This window comes from Drosophila innubila (genome assembly GCF_004354385.1).
Source record: "Drosophila innubila isolate TH190305 chromosome 3R unlocalized genomic scaffold, UK_Dinn_1.0 2_E_3R, whole genome shotgun sequence".
In the NCBI taxonomy this organism is placed as follows: domain Eukaryota; kingdom Metazoa; phylum Arthropoda; class Insecta; order Diptera; family Drosophilidae; genus Drosophila; species Drosophila innubila.
This window is the reverse complement of record NW_022995380.1, coordinates 24,034,079-24,055,912: the sequence shown is the minus strand read 5'-3', so window position 1 is coordinate 24,055,912 and position 21,834 is coordinate 24,034,079. Positions and strand designations below refer to the sequence as shown.

Here is a 21,834-nt window from a genome sequence, read left to right as displayed (position 1 = left end):
ACTTAGCTGAAAGCTCCAGTTGGTTGTTTTTCAACTCCAGCAGAATTCACTTAAAAGTCACAGTTTGATTAAGATGTATTCTTTGAAGAGTTTAGTTGAGTCTAATAACTTTAAGATTAAAGATTGCATAGTGTTTCTAAGCCAAATACTGTAGAACCAATTAGGATTAGGGTTTTTGGATTCCATAAATGTCCTTGCTATGGGTAATGTTTCATAAAATTCCGATTAACAATCACAAGTAAAATAAAAACAAAATTTTTCAGATATAAAAGTTTAAGAAGCTAGAATTATTTCAATTTTTTATTCAGTTTGAACCTGCCTTCCAACTTTGATGGCTACCAGAAATTGAACTTAATAAGTTGAAGATAAAATATAAAGTATTATTAATTTGTCTCTTAATATCGTTAAATATTTGAGGCAAGAACTAATTCTGTTAAGTGTTTAGAATCAAACCAAAAATATGTTGGCATTTGTGAACCCCAAGAAAATATTTTCACTTTTCTGTGAAATATCTACTTTGATAACATCATTTGCATTTTTTTGTATTTACTTTGTTTTTAATAAATTCAACTTTTAAATTTCAACCACAAATTGTCAACTTCTGCCGTATATGTACAAAAAAATATACTATACATATATAATATATGAAATTGCATTTAGCCAAGAGGAAATAAATATTTTTGATTGTGGTATCAAAGACAGGAAGTAGTAGAAGAAAAAGAAGAAGAAGAAGAAGCGGAAAGTGGTTCGGCATGTTGTTGATGTTGTGAATGTTTCCAAGGGTCATTTATCTTGCTCAACTCTTGACACTGGCAAACTACTTCTACTGGCATCTGATTTTTCCAGAATTGACTTTCACTACGATGCGTCGTCCGCCAGTTGTACAAAGTCGAAGAGGAAACATTTCGCCAGAACCCAAAGGAAGTCAATGTATAAAATTTTAAGCGTTTCATAGAAGCAAAAACTTTCGGTCATGACAACTTCCACTGGTTCCGGCGTCAAACTCTGAGATGCGTCAAGTCTCTTGCTATCCCTCTCTCTGTATCTGTCTGTCTCTTTCTCTCTCTCTCTCTCTCTCTCTCTGATTGTCTGGCGGAGAACTTTTGCTAACTGCTTGAAATTATGAAAGTTTTTCCCTCAATGCATTTTGGCCATTGCCAAGATGTTGTTGAACAGTGTTAACGTTTTGCATTCTGTGTCCGTTGCAATGTAATCCAATCAAACTTCATTATTATAATGCCATCAACTGAGCCGTACACAATGCAAGCAGAGCAGACAGACGGCTACAATGGTGGGAAGGGGAAGCGAGACATGCAAAGAGACAAGAGTCTCTGGCAAAAGTTAAAGAAAATATTGCGTTACAGTGCAAATCGAATTTGTGATGCAGTCGCTCGCTTGATGGGAAACTGCTGCAAGTGGCTTAAGCAACAACAACAACAACAAAAACAAAATCAACAACAATAGCTATAAATTGATACAACAAACAATAGGCTACAAATGGCAGGCTTTAAACAAAAGCAACATGAATGACACGCTCAGGATGTGACGAGGATGACATCGACCATGGCCTACGACAACGTGATTTTCAGTAAGTTTCATTTTGTGAGACAGCGTGTGTTAGTGTGTGTGTGTGTGTGTGTGTGTATGTCTGTGTATGTGATGGTCGCCTGTCAATTGAATATCTGCTGCGGCAACGCCATCAACAACAATGAGGCAACTGCGGCTGCAACTTTGCTGCCGTCTTCCAACTTGCAACTCCATTAACCCTAAGCAGCCGTATAAAACTTGCCTGCTTCTCTCTCATTTTCAGTTGCCTCTTGTTCTCTCTACCACTTTAATACTTATTTTTTGCTCTGCCCTTTGCTATGTTTCACTCCTGGTGATTTACGTTGCTTTGAAGCATGACGTCAAATTGTAGCCGACACATGCAGCAACAACAGCAAAAATGCTTAACAAATAAGCCAGAAAAGGAGTATAGAGTAAGAACGATTGAGTGAGAAAGAGAAAGAGTGTCTGAATACGTGTGTGTATGTGTGTGTGTGTATGTGTGTGTGTGTGTGTGTGTGTGTGTGTTGTGTGGGAGTTCTAGTAGCTTCGCTTTCAGCACAACATGACGCCCAACACCAACAATGCGTCTTCTGAGTGCGCTGCTTTTTGGCAGCTCTTTATTAAGGTTTCCCTCTGTACCCCCTCGCCCCGTAGCAAAACAAGCGCGATTGAAACGTCTGCAGGAGGGGCAACGCAAGGGTTTTTTTATTGCCTTATCGAATTTTATGGCTTTATTGAAGCTTCTAATGTAGTTTCCTTGGAAATTGACAAAGAAATATATCTTATTTATCGAGCTCTTTAAATTCCAAGACAACGCAAGAGAATATATACTTTAAACTTTTATTCGAGAACAAATAAATAGACTCAGAGCCCTCATGCCACATTGATCTGGCATTTAAAAGATAAATTAACTAGTCTCTAAATTCAATTTACATCAAAGCGTTTAGAAATAAATTGCTTAAGAGGAAGACTTAGTGAGAAGTGTGCAAAATATCAAAGGAAATTTTGGTAGCAAATGGAATTGGAATTAAAAATAAAGTAATAAAATAATGATTACAAAAAATAATTCAATTATAACAAATAATACAATATAACAAAATTAATTGTATAATTTATAAAAGCAAAAACGCGAGATTTCATGCCAAAAATATCCGACTATTTATTACATTTTTCGCTTTTAAGCTAAGCAAACAATTCAAGGACCAACAATGGCAATGACAAACAAATAGAAAAGAGTAGAAAAATATGTAAATTAATTATGTATTTTTTAAAAACACTTTAGCGAGCAAGAATTTTGGTGCGTAACTCAACAGAACAAAAACTGGCAGCTCGCACATGCCAAAGGGCTTCCATGCATATTCCGCCAGGACATGGACAAGGCTGAGGATGAGTATGAGGATCAGCAGCAGGACCAGCAACAGACAAATGCCATTTGCATGCAGGGACACAAAATGCTCCATTGCCAACGCTCGGAGTTCGCAGCTCGGAGCTCGGAGCTCGACATTTTGGCAACGCAATAACATCATTTTGTTTGTCGGTCTTCGTTTCCTTTTGCCGCTTAACGGCATTTGCCTTTTGTTGAGGCCAACTGGCCTGAGCCCAGGCTTTGAGGTGGCAAAAGAGGAATAGCAGAGGCAGAAGGAGAAGCAGGAGAAGCAGGAGAAGGACAAAGGAGTGCTGCCTGGCTACGCTTAATGAAGCAACCCTTAAAATTTGGCACGTTTCGTTTGGCTGCCAACGAAAAGGAAAACGAAAATGAAATTTCAGTGCAGAAAGTGCAATGAACTCGGCCCATTTATACAGATTATTTGCATTAATTTGTTTATTTCCATTATTGTCATTATTATTTATTATAGATATTACTGGTTTTTATGCCGATGACAAATTAAGTGTTTTGTAGAGTGGAACTCTGACTCAGATGGCAATTAAATTAGCATAAACACAATTCAAAACATTTCAAAAGCAAATTTCTTGCGTAATCAGCATGCGAGATTTCTTCCTGTCGTCGTCTCGTCTCGGCACATTCTGAACCTGTTTCTAATGGTGGGAACTTTCATTAACAAAACTGCACACAGCGTCAGCCGTCAGCAACCAAAAACTGAAACCGAAACCGGCCGGCAAATTGTGCTGCAAATTTGCTTATGCTAAACCATAATACGGGCCAATGAGAGGCGAACGTGCACAGCAGCGGGACAGAGTGGTTCGAGGGGGGAGGTTACAACTAACGCGAACAGCGAACCGGACGCCGGCAATTTGACCGAGTTAAAATATGCGCCGCTGACGCTTATGTTAATTTTTTCGCTATACGTTAAAACCGTCCCAAAAAAAAAGGAGCTGCAAAAATTGTATAAAAACGCCAAAATGCTCGTCACGTTTCCGCGACAGCGGCAGCTGCAAGACCAAAAAAAAAAATAAAAAAATAACCCAAAATATAAAAAAACGTCGAAATAGCTAAACAAATTTTTTTTTAGTTATTTATATTTATTTTTTTATTTTGCCTCGTTATTGCACTGTTAATTGCAGTCGCCGCCAGGGGACGCAGCCAATGGGAATATGGCCTAATATTGTCGAATTTACGTGACAGACAAAACGACAAACCGACAAACCCCTCAAGGCGTACCTTTAATTCCCTTGTGCTTCTGCTTCTCCTTCTTTCATTTTTTTTGTTGCTGTTCATTAACATTATCTACCCTTTGTAATCTTAGAAGTTGTTTTCGGCATTTCCAGTTTTTGTGTGTTTGTGTGTGTGTGTGCTGAATTCATTTCATTAAAATCAAATTAACTTGTGATAAATGTTGCGAAATATATCATAAGATAATATAATACACATACGTGCACACATACAAATGTATAGTAAAATATAATACATATATATATATGAAGGGGGCTGCTCAGTCTTGGCAAACAATGAACGTTCTATTTGATATTTATCTGCATTTAATTTTTGCCTCTGCTTCAACGTTACTATTCACTCGTCTCTTTTCTTCTCTATGCTGTTCAGCTGGTGCAGCTTTGCTGAGCAAATAAAATACCATATCTGATTATAAAGAGCACATAAAACGAACGAATGGGCGGCAGGAAATGTGGGTGCAAAGTAGAGACAAACGGGCAGACTGGACTTGGCTAATGCTGCTGGAGGAGTTGCCTGGCATATTAGCGAAGACATCATTGGAGTAGATAGATAAAGTAATGGCCGGTGCAGTTTCCCTTCACAGATAACACGATGAATTGTGAAGTTTGCCTTCATGATGTTCGCCAGTGTCATCAATACAGGGTGTCTCTCTCCTCCCTCTGTCTCTCTCTTTCTCTGTTCCATCGGGTCAAAGTCGGGTCAAACGCTTAGATAAAGACAACTTCCTTTGCAGCAATCAAATGCCATTGAAAGCTCTCATCCTATCAGCTAAGAAAGAAAAGACGAGAAAACCAAACACCTACGAGCACAATTCTTAAGAGTTTCAGAGTTAATCCAACAACTCAAAGCAGCTGTCAACGCTTATAACTCATCTATGGCCCAAGTAAGAGTACAGGCCAAGTTTTTTTTTTTTTTTTTTTTACCAACTTTTTTGTTGGCTTAAAGTTGTGGCCCAAGTTCTGTTTCCTGTCACAGCTCAGCGAAATGTAATTGAAATGATTTATAAACTTTTTTAGCTTACGAAATGAACACTTTGCCACAGATAGACAGACACTTAGACAAACCGAAAGACAGACAAACTGGTTGCTTTTCAAGAAGACATTACGCATACGACGCGTAGTACGTGAATATCAACCCTTCGTAGGGCATTCCACAAATGACAATGAGACAAACACACAATTACACACACCCTTTTTCGTGTCTGGGTGCTTAAACTGCAATTGCCGAAATGCAAAAATGAAAAAATGCCTGGCATTTGGATGCTTGCTCACACTTTATCATATCAATTTCAATTTGCGCCACAAGGAAAAATCAACAGTGGCAGGCAAGACAGGAAGGCAAGGATATGGCATAACTACGACAAATAACTTGAAACGCAAAAGTATAATTACAAATTTGGGAAACACTTAACGCAGATCACGAAATTTTAAAGGGCACAACTACGGTCGTCTTTCTAAAGGGGTGCAGAAAAAAACCCTTACCAATTTGAGGCGACAGGCAATGCAGACAACAAGGAGAAAGACAACAGCAACGACAACGATGGCGTGAAGTAAAACTGCCAGTTACGACAGCTGAGCTTGTTCCCCAGACACGGCTATATCGAAAGCTATGGATTGAGCAGAGCAGTGTTGCCATTTTAGCTACTAAGTAGCTAGACCTAGCAGTTTTTGCAAATGCATAAGCTAAAAATTAAAAAAAAAAAATTAGACCTATCTTTTTTAAAGAATGACTTAAGAATAAAATACTTTTTCAGATTGCCAGGTGACTTTTCAAAACTAAGAAAATTCAATTTTCTATAAGCAATATAAAAATTAATATATTAAAGGTAGGTAGAATAATTGAATGAATAAAATATTGAACAGATAAGATTGTTATTAATGACAAAGCAAATTTTTGAACAGATGTTTTAAAGTACAAAGATGCAATCCCAAATACGTAAGCCCAGCTAAAATATTAAAATAAAAGTTTGCATTAATCAAACGCAGATTAAGAAATAGAATGAAATTAAAAAATATAAAATTTCTTTCAAAGCATTTTTTTTTGTCTGCGTCTTGCCGCTTATTTTGTTAAAATTAGTTACTTTAGCGCTTGAAATTCAGACAACACTGGTTAAGAGCTCAGCTGAGCTGAGTTGAGTTGAGCAGAGCGAAGCGGATCTGAGCTGAGCCTCGTGCCATGAGCACAACTTGAATTATGTGCGTCCTGTCTACGCCACTCAGTGTCCCACTCTCTCTCTCTGTCTCTCCCTCTCTCTCCCTGTCTTTGTCTCTGTCTCTGTGAGATGAATGAGCCAAGGGAAGTGGCGTTGAGTACTGCCATAAGGAAGCATAAGCAGCGGCAACCGACCGAATCGTTCCATGCTCCACGTTTCCAGCTCAAGCTTATGCAAAGTGGCATCCACAGCAGGCCAGCTGTAGTTGCAATTGTAGTTGTTGCTGTCGTTGCTGTTGTTGTTGATATTGTTGTTATTGTAGTTGGTAGGAAACGCTAATGATGACGATGATGTACTGACACAGGACGTGTTGGTTTTTGCTCTTTGGCTCAGTTCAAAACACATTAAAATCAAGCAGAAAAACGACAGTGAGACAAGGATTCAATGTCGAAGGCACAGGATACGACAGGATACGACATGATAATTTTATGCTTTTTATTTTTACATAATTATTTTAATGCATGGATGCTGCAAACTCTACAGTTCAACTTTATCAAACTGTTGAATTATATCAAAGTGTTAATTATGTTTATAGAGCGCCAAAGAACCAATCTCCCCCAGCACCGGTTCAAGCTCCAGTTCCAGCGCCAATGGCCAAGAGCAAGTTTTTGAGTTAATGCCGCAGCTGTCAGTAAACAAAATAAAAAGCAGCGCCAAGCTAAGTAAATTGTGACAGGAGTTGAGAGCGCCATCACCTGAGCCGCATGTGTGCGCATAAATTTTACACCACATGCGACATGACACACACACACACACACACACACACTGACAACCACACACAGTCATACACCTTCGAAAAACAAAGGGAAAAAAATGCCTTTATGATTTGTCGCAAATTACTTTAGAAAAGTTTAGCGTTCGACAAACAACAATAAATCATTGACTCTGAGAGTTGGGCACATTTGTTCCACATATGTAACAGTTTGATGGTTTCAGTGTGGTTCGGTGGTGCGATGGTACGTGGCATAAATTTAATTAACAAATGCCAAATCAAACGCTTCATTAAACAGCCATCAATTAGATTTGTACCTATATCTGCAGCTGTATGTGGGTACTTAACATGTGTCTCTTGGCCAATTTATTTTATGCTTGCCTGATTTATGACAAATACCTCTAAGAACACGTCGTTGCCTTCTTTGCGATTGATTTATTACAGCGTCTAATCAAAAGACTTCTCTCTTCCATCGCACAATACATACATACATTTTTAAGCATAATCATTTTCAAATTATTGATCATTCTTTGCTTCGCTCTTTTATTCTTTTAACGAAAATGTAAATAAAATATTGCCTAAGGTAGTTGTGGTTGTATCTACATAATGACCGATAATTAAAAGTCCATTTCTAGCACGGCCCGAAATAACTTTTAAGCTGTTGACGTTTATCAAGATTTCAAGAAAATAATGCCATAATTAATAGTTTGTAAATAACTTTAAAAATATATTAAGCGGTATGTAAACGTTTATATATCGAATATGCTTTCAACTGCCTATTAAATATATGTATATTGCAAATATTTTATATTTTATTACCCTTTAAAATATTACTATGCCTTTTTATGACTGTAAAAAGTTTATATAAATAGTCTGTGAATTTGTGTAATTTTGTATAACAGGCTTGATCCATTGTTAGTCATTTAAATCAACTGAAATATTCCAAGTTTATACAAAGAGTATGTCCAAGTTGAAATTTTCCTAGCTGAAAATATCTACATTTGTTTTCTTTCATATATGTACCTGATGACAAGTGGTGCAAATAATTTACGTTGATAACCTACACATGGCTCCCTAAATATCTATTTGTGTCCTACACCCCTCGTCACAGTATTGAATCGAGTCGCATGGGCTACTTGAGACAAATGGCCGTGCGATTTATATATTTCTGTTGCCAGGACACATATTAAATTTGCGAAGGAGTCGCTATCTACTATATAGTTTCTATGGCAATTAAATTAAGTGTGCAGAAAATGATTCAGAAAATGTTATATAAAACTCTTGTTAGACACACACAGCTACAGCACAAGCTCGGCGCTGACAGGTGGGTGTAGTTTTTGAAAAGCCATTTCCTTTTGACATTACTCGTAGTTTAAGAGATCAACAAGTGTGTTGAAATTGGCCTGCAAGGCGGGACAGACAGAAATTAATTAAATACAAATTCCATGGCCATAAATGTAGCCAAAAAGCAACGAATCTTGCATAATGGCCAACAATTTGTTTGTACATATACACACGTATTACGTATACGCTGCGTGGGACAGTTCACTTATGTATTAAACTGCTTGCATAAATCACTGGCAACGCCAGCTCCAAGGGTCATTAATTATTGCAAAGGACGAATCGAATGGAATCGAAGCGAATATGTGGCAAATACTGTGGCTATTTTTATTGCTCGCCATTTTCAATTATTGGTGGTATTTCCGTTTAACAATAAAAAAAAAACAACTACAAGAGAAGAGCATTTATAAAATACAAAAAAAAAGAGAGAAAGAGACAACAGTTCAATGTGCAAACAAAGTAAAATTGAATCATGTACACACAAAGTGCGACTGCCACTGGAACTGTGGAACTGTGGGTCCCTCAACACCTACTCTTTGGAGATGGGCATGGGAATGTGTGCTCTGTGTGTCTGTGTCGCTTTCAGCACTCTCTGGGGCCAATATGACAATTAGTTACCAAAGCAACAACAGAAATACCTACAAATGACAGCAAATACACTGGAGAGATTCCATAACATAGAGGCGATGGCAATGGCGATGGCGAGGACGAAGAGGACACACACCGCACAACATGGCCGCATGGCAGCCATTTTGATATCAGGACTAAACAGGCGACAGCATGTTGTGATGCCAGGTGGCGGCTGCGGCCATTTCAGAATATGTCTGGGAGTTTGAGTTTTTTGTTGCCATCCCCATTACAATGGCACGTGCAGTTGATTTTTCAGTAGGCAGCCAGGGAAGGGCATGCCAGAGGCAACGTTAGCTAGCGTTTAATTAGAAAATACGTATACGCCGCTTGCTACGTGCCCGGGTCGGTCTCCAGCACAATTCCTGTCAGGCAATTCATCAATTTTACTTTTTCATTTTGTACTGTTTTTACGAACTGCCAAACAGCCCGATTCGATTATGACTCGAACAAGCATATTTGCCAGCTGCCTCCGCTCGTTTTTCATTTTCCATATTCCATTTCAGTTTCCATTATTTGGGGCTGGAGGGGAAAATACGAAATTGCCGCAACATGTTTTGCACTAATGATTTGACGTTTGCTGGAGCTTAAAATTTGCCTAATGCGCATAAATATTGAAAACTTCAAAAACTAATTAGTCGCTTTATTTATTACAATTACCTGTCAACCATTTAGAACCGAGTGTCATGAAGTGCACGCAATCTGTGCTGAGACAAGTCGTGCACTCGCTCCGACTTCCAACTATCGGTTAATTATGTTAATTCGTGCGTTCGCATCAAGTTTAAATGTCAGTGGGGTGTCACAGTGGGACAACATCAATGAAACTCAACTCATATCGATTGCATAAATGTCTTAATTAAGTTTAGATACAACGAGCATTCAGTTTAGAGTTGAAGCTTCTATGGGATTAAAGGAAACGACTTGCTTTAAGCTTATATATAAAGCTTTCACTTGTTTATAAAGCTGCTTTATCAATCAAGCTATCATGTGCTTTCAAAGATTTTCTCATACTATTTCCACTTAAATGAAGTAATAACTTTTTTCCAAAGCTTCTATAAATTTGTCTTGACGTTTTCGTTAGTTAAGCTTTCAGCACAAAGTTTTTGCGTTCACATGCAACTTCTAAGAAAAAATGTAAGCTGCTTCACTACAAATCATTTAACGCCCTTTTCAATTCATTAAACACAAAAGTTAAAAGCAAGCATTTTAATCTTTTAGCACAGTTCAAAGTTCAATTTCTTATAGTGTTAGAATCACTGTGGTAGGCAACATGAAAAAAGCGAAACCAAAACAAAACAAAACAAAACTAAGCTGTAATGTTAATTAAAACTTTGTCTCTATCTCTATGTCTGTTATTGCCTTTATCTTTAGCTGTTTATCTTATGGTGTGAGTTGATATTGTTTTGCTTGAGGTTGCCAACTAATTTGCAACAAAGTTAATCACGTTATTCGAATAAAATCCAATTGGAATAATAACGAATTGAATTGCACTTAAATTCATATCGCATATTATGCAAATGAACAGCAACTGAGAGCTAATTGTGTATTAATTAAATAAGCATAAGCAGTGCATGTGTTATAATGGGATTATTACTTGTTCGCCATCTAAATCAAAATCTAATTCTAATTTCGATTGGAATTCAGGCAATAAATGCTAAGCTAATGTGATTGAATGCCAGTATTAAGTTGCCTAAACGGGAGAAGAAGCCACAACTCTCTCTCTCTTTTTCCTTCTTCTACATCATCTTTGTTTCTCTATCGCACTTTGTGTGCCATATAAGCAAACATCAATTTGCATAAACAATTAATCATGCAAAGCGCGAAACGTGCACGAAATTCTTAAAACTAAATTTAGCTGCAAAATGTGGAAGCAATAAGAAAAACAAAAACCTGGCCAGAAACAAAGAATCCGATACAGAGCCAGAAACTGTAGCAGGTAAGCTTCGATATATCGATACATCGCAACGCTCTGAAATTCATAGAAACAACGTTTTCTTTTTCTTTTTCTGTTTCCTTTTCTTTGATTTTTTTGTTTAAAGACTGCCATTGGCGCATATGATTCAATTTTGTTTTCAGCCAAACAACTTGGCAAAGCTGTGAGGAGAGCCTGCTTTGAGCCGCGTTTGCCTGAGTTGGCTGGTAGGCTAGTTGGCTATAAACGTGGCCCCAAAGAATGCAGTCCGAAAACCAGTTTTGGCGTACAGCCTGTGGACATAGCCAGCGAGTGTCTCAAGCACAACAACGTGCTGCGTTTTTTCATTCTTTTACATTTTTTGACCAACAACAACAAGTGAACCAAATTCTTTTTAACGAGCTTGCGCCAACATTTGATCCCCTCCTACCTAGCTCTGGACACAGCCAGAGGGCGGGGAGTGCTCTTACAGTGTCTGCCAAAAAAGCAGCAGCAATAACAACAACAAATATCAACAGCAACCCAAGCCAAGAAGTGTTAAAACCAAGCCAAGTTGCTTTACTTTTTGCCTGTCCGTATCCATGTCCGTGTTCATATCTCGTGTCAATTTGCAAGCTGACTTTTTTTCTCCTTTTGCTCAACATATATTTAATGCACTTTTAGTTGAGTTTTTTGGTTTTTGTTATGCCCATTTTAATTTTTTTGCTTTTTGAGTATAGGCAGCGCGTTTAATTGCAGGCGGGCACACCCTTTGCACACACCTCAACAGGGGGTTTTTTTTGTCTTTATATATTTTTTTTTTTGGCCAAATTCTACGGTTGGTTAGGTTTCTAAAAAATACTCAAGTCACATGCAACGTGTTGAGCCTGAGCACTTAAAACTATATATGTAATTATATATTTATGAAATTAACTTAATGATCCTAAATGCATTTTATTATGTATTTATTTGTCCATCGTCTTTAACATTCCCCCAACAATTCTACACTAAGCGTGGCATACAAATTAATGAATTATTCTAGAAACGCTGTTGCAGGCTTACAATGTTTTCGGTCTATTGTGGTAATTAATTTTTTTCCAAGAAAACTTAAATAAACAGGGAGCAGAAAAATCCCCAGTTTTCCTGCCATTGTCAAAAAAAATACTCAACAATCTGTCATTCATATAATTTTTATAGTTTTTATATGGCCAAAATGGGAATCATAAATATGTACAAATATATTTAAGTTCTAAAATATCTGTCTTTCAAGCATTCTCTCCTTCAGTCTGCCTTATTTGTTTCAATTTCCGCTCCAGACAAAATTCTTAATAAAAATAATTACCATGTTAATAATCAAATTGGATATGAATAAAATATAGCCATATGAAAGTCAGTTACTATTCAATTGTACTTTAAAAATCAATTTTAAGATAAGTTTGAGCTGCTCTCTCTTTGTATTCATTTGAAACTAATTCAATTCTGAATAATGATTTATACGAACTGTTTCGGTTGCTTAGATTATTAGGCTAAATGATTTAGAAACTCGTGACAAAAATATCACACAAGCACTAAAATAAACAAAAAAAAAATATAAAAAAAAAAAGGAAAATAATATAGAAGAAATGCTGTTAAATTGTTTTCATTTTTTTGGATTTTTCATGGTTTGTGATTTGCTCTGTGTCGTAGAAATGTGGGACTCCATTTTAGTCAATTGATTCGCCTGTCTGGCTCTTTCAAATACGCATTAATTTCATTTATTGCAATCACCATTGTCACAGCTACATGGCAACCATGGAGAGTAGAGTAAACACCATCACAAAAGTTAGAACGAGCCAACGAGACGAGCAAAAACTGTGGGTGTGGGTGGCGCCGTAAAGGAGCAACATCAATAGGAGCAATAGAGGGAGGGATAGGGAATGTAGGAGCATGCCTAGGCACTGATTGTGTTGATTACGCTGACCCACTTTGCCTGCCAAGGTTCTGTCACGGACGGAGCACAGTTGAATTCAATGAACTCGAAACCTGCTGATAATACTCGCAATAAAAATAATAATAATAGTAGTAATAATGTTGTTTTCAAATGACAGAAAAACAGCAACGAATACCCCTATCCACACCTACCACACCTACACCCACAACAGCAACCAGCAAAGGAGTCTGAACAACGCTGTCACTCAAAAATAAATGTACAACAATTCCTGCGTAGTTGTCACTCATATGTACTCGTATATCACCACTCTTCGGTATCTGAATCTTAGTTATCCATCACGCTAATGACAATAACAAACTACTTGAAAATCGCGACTATTTATAGAAATACCGCCAAAAGACAGTCACCGAAATTATTTTGTTGACCTCTAGCCACAATGACCACAGAAAACAGAGAAGCACGTGGAGCTTAGAGAGATGTCAAACAAACAACAATAGCTAGCTAGTCTTAAACTAAGTGAATACCCTTTCAGACTGTGCTTAACTTAGGTATATATTAAAGATATATTATACTTTCTAAAAATTTAACTCGATAAAGGAAAAATTTTACTTGATTTATACTAATTTAAAAAAAACTTTGTAATATGGCTATTTTTATGGATAAATGTTGTAAAAAATAATTGTTACATTTTAAGAATGTTATAGTAATCTGATTTTTAGTCATAATACATAGTTTATAATTCCGAAATTGAGCTTATAACAATTTTATGGAAATCATAACACTTTTTTAGCCATGACAGCACTATAATACCCACTGCAAGGGTATTAAAATACGCCTAATTTTTAACAAGATCATAGAAAACAGTTTATTATTATTGGCCATTGGCAACATTACAAGTAAAGTGCCTGCTGCTGTCACCCTCTCCCTTCCATCTCCCATCCAACATTTTTTTTGTATATATTAAAAAGGTGCGTCATTCTAATATGAACAATAACAAGAAACAGAAATAAAAGAAAACACAAAAACCAAATAATACGAAACTACTCCAAGTCGGCTTACATGTGGTTCAACTTTTAATGGATTTTATTTGTACTTGCCACTGTCAACAAAGCCATCGGGTGGGTGAGAGAATTGTGGAGCGGTGCGGTGCGAGGGGTGATTTGTCAACGTTTTGTTACACGTTTCGTGTTGATTATGCGTATATCAGCAAAGTCGACTGGGCCCAGATACATATTTAATATCAAAAAGCAGTTACTTATAAAGGCAAAGCAGTCGAGAGATTACTCTCAAACGGTATTGATATAGATTGATCAGTGAGAAAAAAGTTTGTTAATATATCTTAGCTGAATTGTTCTCATTTAAGCTCGAGATCTTTAAAATAGCTTAACAAAATTACTATCTAATAAATTAACTACAAAATTTTCAAATATTAAATTCCTCAGTTTGAGTTATCGATCCAATTTTGAGTTCCTAAAAGCATTTAAGACCTATTTAAGGCTGCACATTATTAAACGAACTTAATTAGCAGTGCCGCTCTAATAATTCAAAAACTTTGTAAACTTTTCTAATGTGGCGCCCTGGCCACTTGAAATTCTGCCAACTAACTTATAATAATAATAATAATTTTAATTGCCAAACGACGGCACTTGTGCAAACTCAATGTGGAGTTCAGAGCTCGTTTTTCATAAATAAGTATATACGAGTATATACATTCTCTAAGAACTGCGCGCACATGTCGACGACGGGGCAAATAATAAAAATATAAAAATGAAAGAGAAACAAAAATCCAAACATCACGCTGACTAAGGGGAATATTTTCCATGTGCTGATTTTTTTCTATTTTGTGTTATTTTTTTTACTGCCACTTTGCCTACTGGCCAAGAAGAAAGCTTCCACTGAGTTGGGGTCATTTTGTTTGCAGATGACGGCCCAGAACCAGAACCAGTGAGCGTCTAATGGGCTTACAACCACACAACCAAGTGCTAAAGTATGAGCCCCAAAATTAAAAGCAAAAGCAGCCTACTTGTCCCATTTGATGACAGTACACAAATGGTATAAACAAGTCTCAAACAGTCTAAATGATTAACGAACACATATTCTGTAATCAAATTCCAACCGTCAAAAGTATATTCCAAAAATATTTTGTAAAAAATTGACACTCAAATTTTATAAAGAGATAAGCAAAATAATCTGATAGAAATAATTAAAAGATGTTAAATTAAAAATGTGGCTTAGATTAAAAACACTTACATACTGCCAACCAATAAAAGATACAGATAGTTTCACATTCCCCAGGAATTCTCAAATACTATACCTTACTTTTAAGCACATCATAATAATTGGCAATAGATGGCAAAAAAGAAAATCGGTATCTTTTGAAGTTAAAAAGCATCAAAATGACGCGCTTTCTAAATAATTGAAAATTTCTTAATGATGATGTTTGTTGATGAGCGCATCTAAAGAACTTTTGACAAGGGCAATATCACCATTTTTAGCGAGTTCAATGATTTCTCGAGAAAAACGAAATTCAGGCGCGACATAAAAGTTGCCTGGGAAACGTCACGTGTAACCTTAAAACAAGTTTAATAAGATGGAAATACACGAATGTCCTTAAGGCCCTTAATGCGAGTGTATAAATTCAAATTAAATAATGGCCCACAGTAAAGTCTGTCAGCAGTGTCTAAACGCAGCTGTCTAATTGAACTAATAGAATTTGTTCTTTATTCACGCCCAGCCGCCACGCGTCAGATAGAAACAGATTTGGTGAGGGCATTAACGAGGTGGGGGTGGTCGTTTGGGCAACCTAAATAAAAAAAAAAAATATGTTATAAATGGGCGTATTTTGGCCTCATTCCATGATTCGCATTAAAAATTATGATTTTTCTTGCAACATTTTTTTGAGGGCAGCGGCAAAAAGCTGCCAAATGTAATCATTGCTGCTTTTAGCTGGGTGCCAAATGCCCCAGGCGCAATTCCATGCTGTACTTAACTGATTTCCGGGAATTGCGCACACACACACACAAACAGCTACTGTGGAACGTGAGCTGAGGGAAAACGGGCACAGGATGTAGCCTTGGCAACCAGCAGCGAGCAATCAGTTTAAAGTTGTCGAGAATTCCCCATGGTCGGGCTATAAAATGAAAAAAAAAAAAAAATTTGCTAACACTAAAGCAGCATATTTCGATGGCAACTTTAATCAGAGCAAATACTTATACACACGAATGTGTTTTAGTGGGTTTCAAAAATCGTTCAACCTCAGGCGGGGCTTAAAAACCGCAAACGCGCCACAAGGCAATGCTGCCACAATCCCAAAAACCCAAAACCCCAAGCGCCAATCCCTCGCATAACCCAACAACAACAACAACAACCACTTGGCGCCCAATCGAGGCGCCTTCGGCTGCAACAGCTTTGGTTCCAGCTTCAGCTGAAACTCATGCTTATGCTCTTGCTCTTGCCACAGTTTCTCATAAGGTCGTCATAGTCGTGGTAGGCGTACTCATCCAGTCAAGAGCATCCAGCTCCAAATGCCTTGGCGCATTTGTGACCAGAATAGAGCCGATTTGCTTTGGAAAAAGACATAAGAAGAAGGAGATGAAGGAGTAGGAGCTGGAGCTGGAGGAGAATGTGCAGGCACTCAACTTGTTATTTCAACTGTTTGTTGTTTTAGTTCTTGTTGTTGTTGTTCTTGTTGTTGTTGTGGCAGCCAAGTAACGCTGCTTGAGATGTCAAATAGCAAAATGTCGGGACAGCAAATACAGCAACAACTGCAAAAACAGGAAGCACTTGAAAATTGAAATCAAGCGCTGGGCGCCACCAACGCAACAGTAACAACAACCTCAACAACAACAACTACAACTGAGCCCAGTCAAAAAAAAAAAAACAAAACAAAGCAAAAACACAACAAAAATCAGCAACATCCCAACTGAGCCCAAAGGTCCTCCAACGCAATTTGCATATGAATATGGAGGGCTCCGAGGCAGCTTGTGGGTTGTTGCTACGAGGCACGCGGCATGCAACAACAACAACAACTAAAACAACAACACAATATGATATGCTGTTTGCTATATGAATAAAATGCCAACAACTACAACAACAACAACAACGACGACGACGACAACGAGAAATGATGATGTGAGAGTTGCTTTTCCAATAGCTTATGTTGTAGTTATTTGCCGACGGTAACACAAAATAAAAATAAAAATAGAAAACATTAAGCCAGCCTCGAAGAGTGCCCTGCTGTAGATACCCTGTCATAGAGTAATATCAAGTAACTTTTATTATCTAATAAACATGTCCACGTTTTATTTTTTATTTAAGTTATTAAGTACACTGAAATCTGGATTTAATGTATTTTGTAAGATTGCTTCAAGTTGATTTTAAAATGTATTTTTGGTCTCAGTTAATCTTAAGATATTTTTAAGTAAAATATGTTGTAATTAATGTCAAGTTCAAACGTATTTTTAGATAAAATTTAAATGGGTTTTTGGTAAAATGGTTCTAACTCTAAGTATATACTTTCAAGACTTCAGAGCATATTAGAGTTTAAAGTTTTCTGCAATTTAAAGTTGCAGATATTCCCAGTTGCTGGTCTGTTATTGAACACATTATAAATTTTGCATACAGGGTATTAAAAACGAACGATGTTTATGCTGTTGTGTTGCCTATAACTGGTGGGCGCTAGATGGCGCCACACGCCAGTGCTAAATTGAATAAGCGGCCTCCCAGGACAGACAGGAAGCTATACAACAACATACACCCACACACACAGACACTCACACACAAAGGCATACAGTGTGCGCCTGTGTGTAACGATCAAAAGTTATGTAGTGTACTCGACGCTACCTTCCTTTATGGGCGCTTGTTTTTCTTTCCTTTTTCCTATTTTCTTGTTTTCTATTTTTTTTCTTTTTTGGGTTGCTTTGAATTTAATGGAAAATTTATTGACGACATGCCGCTTAGTCGTTTGACTTGGACTTGGACTTTTGCCACATAGTCCTCGTCCTCATCCTCATCCTCATTCCCAACTCGAAAGCCATTGCTGCTCTATCATGTGTGGAAAAGTTTTTGCATTGGGGTTTTATGGACTTGCCCATGCCCTGCACTTGATTGGGCTAAATAGTTAATGATTGTCTCGATGCCATGAAAAAAAGGAAAGCAAGTGAAATTGTTTGCATTGATTGATTGTTGTATACTTTTAGCAAATTACAATTCTGTGGGTCAATTTGACAACGGTTGTAATCTTCAAAGTAAATTGAGTACATTCTCTCGAAGTTTGGGTCGTGAGAATGTGACAAGCTGCAGGCAGGAATAAAAAAGAAAAAAAGGGAGAGCATCGGATTGTTGCTACAACTTGTACACTTCCACGTAATGCATATAAATTATAATTATAATTTCGCTTAGCCAAATCAACGACGCAATAAGCTCTCTCAATGGCACACATACATGCAAAAGGGCTATTCCAAGTCAGAGAGCGAAACAGAACCCAGAACGAATCAACCCCCAAAAAAAGAAAGAAAAGTAATCCACAGCAAAGGGGTGGCAACAATGTTTAGCTCTTGGCCAAAAACTTTTCTCGCGTGTTTTACCAACTTTAATATTTTATATTGCCGATTTTCTTTATGGCTCTTGGAGGGAACTCAACAAGTTTGGGTTTTTTTTGGCTCAAGACACGCCCGCACATTTGGCCATTAGTTTATGATTATTGGAGTTTGGCGCAAGAGTCTAAAGTTTACTTGGGGCTAAGGAGTTGCAGTTACTCACCTGTTGTCGGCAACTTGGTCAGCGTTGGTTGTCCATTGTCATCGCTCAGCAACAGCAGCAGGATTTCAATTATAATAATGACAAAAATGCGTCGATTGTAAAACAAAAACATTGCAATCTCGCGTTTATTCCCGTTGATATTTCCAGTTTCTTATTGTTTCGATTATAATTATTTACTGGATTTCCTTGTTTTCTTACTTATTACTTCGTTGAGTTTTTAGTGTTCTCTTCAAGTGCATTTTCTCACTGCTTCTTGCATTTTATGCACACACACACACACGCTCTCACACACAGCCTTTTCATTGTTTATGTGTGCACTTCCCGACGTTCCTTTTACTAGTCTCTAAAAGCAACGAATTTGATTTACTTAAATGGCGACACGCACACAAAAGTATGCTAATATATTTTAGCCACGCTTATGAAACATGCATAAATATTTTACGCGTGCAACAGTGCGTATACGTAATTTGTTTAATAGGCCGCAAAACACTGGCGCCGCTAAAGGCGCCACCATCAAAATGCCATTTGCAGCCAACATTGAATACTGTGAAATTTATGGAAATGGCCTTTACTTATAGCCATAGAGCAGTTGGCCAGAAGTCAAAGGCGTCAAAATCCGTATAAACGCATAATAATAAATGCCAAATTTAATAACTTGTTGTACGAGGTACTCTAGTTTAACATCAACGTAGGAATAAAAAACACAATGTTCCGATATATGTATACATATAAGATAGATTACAAGTTTTTTATCCCTAAGGTGTATTACGACTCCATACTGAGTGTAGGGCTTAACCAATTTGCTGTACAAATATTGACATTTTCATGGGGCTGATGGATTGTACATATGTTCCATATGTTCTGTTTTGGGCGAATTCCAAGAGGCTTATCTCATTTAAACAGAATCTTAATATTCTCAAATTGACTAAGATTACTTGATAAAAAAGTTAAGCAAAGTACCTTACTATCTTTTGGTTAAAAGTGTATTCTGAATCAAACCTAAATCGCAAGAATTATGACCACATCAGTTTTCGACCACTTACTCCTTTTTTCATCACCCTTATATTTTTGGGTTTTTTGTTTTCATTTTTATTGCTAGTCGCATCTACAATACACCCCTGGCTCTACATTATAATCATTATGATCATATCGGTGTCATTATGATGATGCCATAACAGGCTGAGCACATTTCAATTTCACAACCATTGCTGGGGACAACAAGTAACCGAAGTGCGCGTGTATCTATAAGATACATTTCTGGCTAGAGTGCACGAATTCGCGCGGCAAACAAAAAATCGCATAAATGAATTCTCAAATATATATTTCGGCAGCGCTGGCGTCGTCATTGTTGTTTTTGTTGCTGTTGTTGCTCTTGCTTCAACTACAATCAAAGGCTTTGAGCAACGAGAGAAAAAAGTAAAATAAAGCAGATGTCGACGGCGGCAGCGGCAGCGACGGTGACGACGACTGCAGCAGCGGCAGAGTTGACGTAGTAAAAGTTTACACATATATTGTATATATGTATAAGAATGTATATGTATGTGTCCTGCTATTGCAGCGGCATTTTTGAATTCTATTGTTTTTCTTTTTGTTACATACATTTTATAAATTAAGGAAATAAACAACATTTTCAGCTTTTTGCGGTTGTTTCGTATCAAAATTTAATAATAGTCTTTTGGTTTTTATTGCGTAAAGTTTTGCATATTGTTGAAAACTTGTATTTATTGCATTACCACGCATTTACTTGTTTGGAAAAGTTTTAAACTGTAAGCAAGCATCGTTTTTCTCTCACAGTAAAACAAAAAAAAAAACAACAACAAAAAATTGCCGCGCTCAATTGAGAGATAAGAAAGAATCGCAAACGGAAATCATATCGGGGTAGTTGCGAATTATATAAAACAAATTTGACTATGCGAAATACACATACACACACACACACGCTTGTATGTGTAAAAGTTTGTTTTGTGCTGCGGCTGCGGCTGCGACTCCGACGGCGACGGCGACTGCGGATGCCGGTCGAAATTGAACGACGCAAATTTCGATTTCCTCGAAATTCTACCTTGTTGTGCCTTCTATTATGCATATTCTTCGTGTTCTTGTTTCTTCATCATCATCGTCTTTCACATTCTTCATCATCAGCTACGTTAAGAGTCATATACATTTTGTACTTTTGTTTGCAAAACGACTACAGCGACAGAAGCAGAGCCAGAGCAGCAGCAGCAGCAGCTGAAGCAGCGCAGCTTACTAAGCTTTTTCTGAGCATCCACATTCGCATCAGCAGCAGCAACAACTGCACACTCTCACTTTGGATGTCGTCCTCTGCTGATGCCAACGCCAACGCCGACGGCGCACAGTGTTTGTATTTGATTTATTAGAAGAACAATTCTAAGCTTAGTCCTTTTCATATAAAGCTTATAGCTACAGGTATAAATTAGGTGAATATCAAATGTAAACATGCTATTTATAGCAATGGGTATAATATTAATAATAAAGGAGAAGTAAAGGCCTCATTGACAGTTGAATTTTATTTTTGAGAATTTATAAAATCAATTGAATGTAATTTTAGTATATTAAAATTTATTATTAATAAATAGTTATAAGCAGTTAATTATAAATATATTTAATCTCTCTTTGCAATTATACCAGTGGTCGAGTGTAAATTAAAAAAAAAAAAAGCATTAATTGTTCATTTAATGTGTGAAATAAAGGATTTAATTAACTAAAATTCTAATAATAGAATTAGAAATGCCTGTGGAACTGAAGCGCTCTAATTCTCTGTCGACCACTGTATTTAAAAATTTGTTACACTGTGCGTTGTCGCTGATGTTTTGCTCCTTGTTTTTGCTACGCTTTCGCTTTGTGTTTTGTGCGCCGAGCTTTGGCTTTGGCTTTGGCGTTGGCTTTGCCTGCCTCTGCTACAACCGCCGCTGTTGCTTTCATGGCCTTGTGATTGTTGTTGTTTTTGTTATTGCCCAGTTTGTCACTGTGTGCGTGCGTGTGCTTTTTTGTGCTGCTGCTTTTGCTGCTGCCTTTGTGGCCTGGCCAAAGAACTACTACTGTACTTGGCGGCTTTCACAGCAGTTTACTTTATTGCGTTTTAAATCCTTTTCATTTCTTTTCTTTTTTGTTTGGCATCTTTGTCGTTGTTTTGTTTGCATGGTATTTCTCATTTTAAAATATT

General features: G+C 37.2%; 1 protein-coding gene across 1 annotated transcript in view; it reads right to left on the bottom strand.

Moving 5' to 3' along the window:
• LOC117792968 overlaps positions 1-21,834 on the bottom strand; it is a 54,498-nt gene that overhangs the window by 31,743 nt on the left and 921 nt on the right. The window contains exon 2 of the mRNA XM_034633324.1: positions 18,654-18,996. Coding sequence (XP_034489215.1) covers positions 18,654-18,765 — 112 coding nt within the window. The 5' untranslated portion in view covers positions 18,766-18,996. The remainder of the gene's footprint in view (positions 1-18,653; positions 18,997-21,834) is intronic.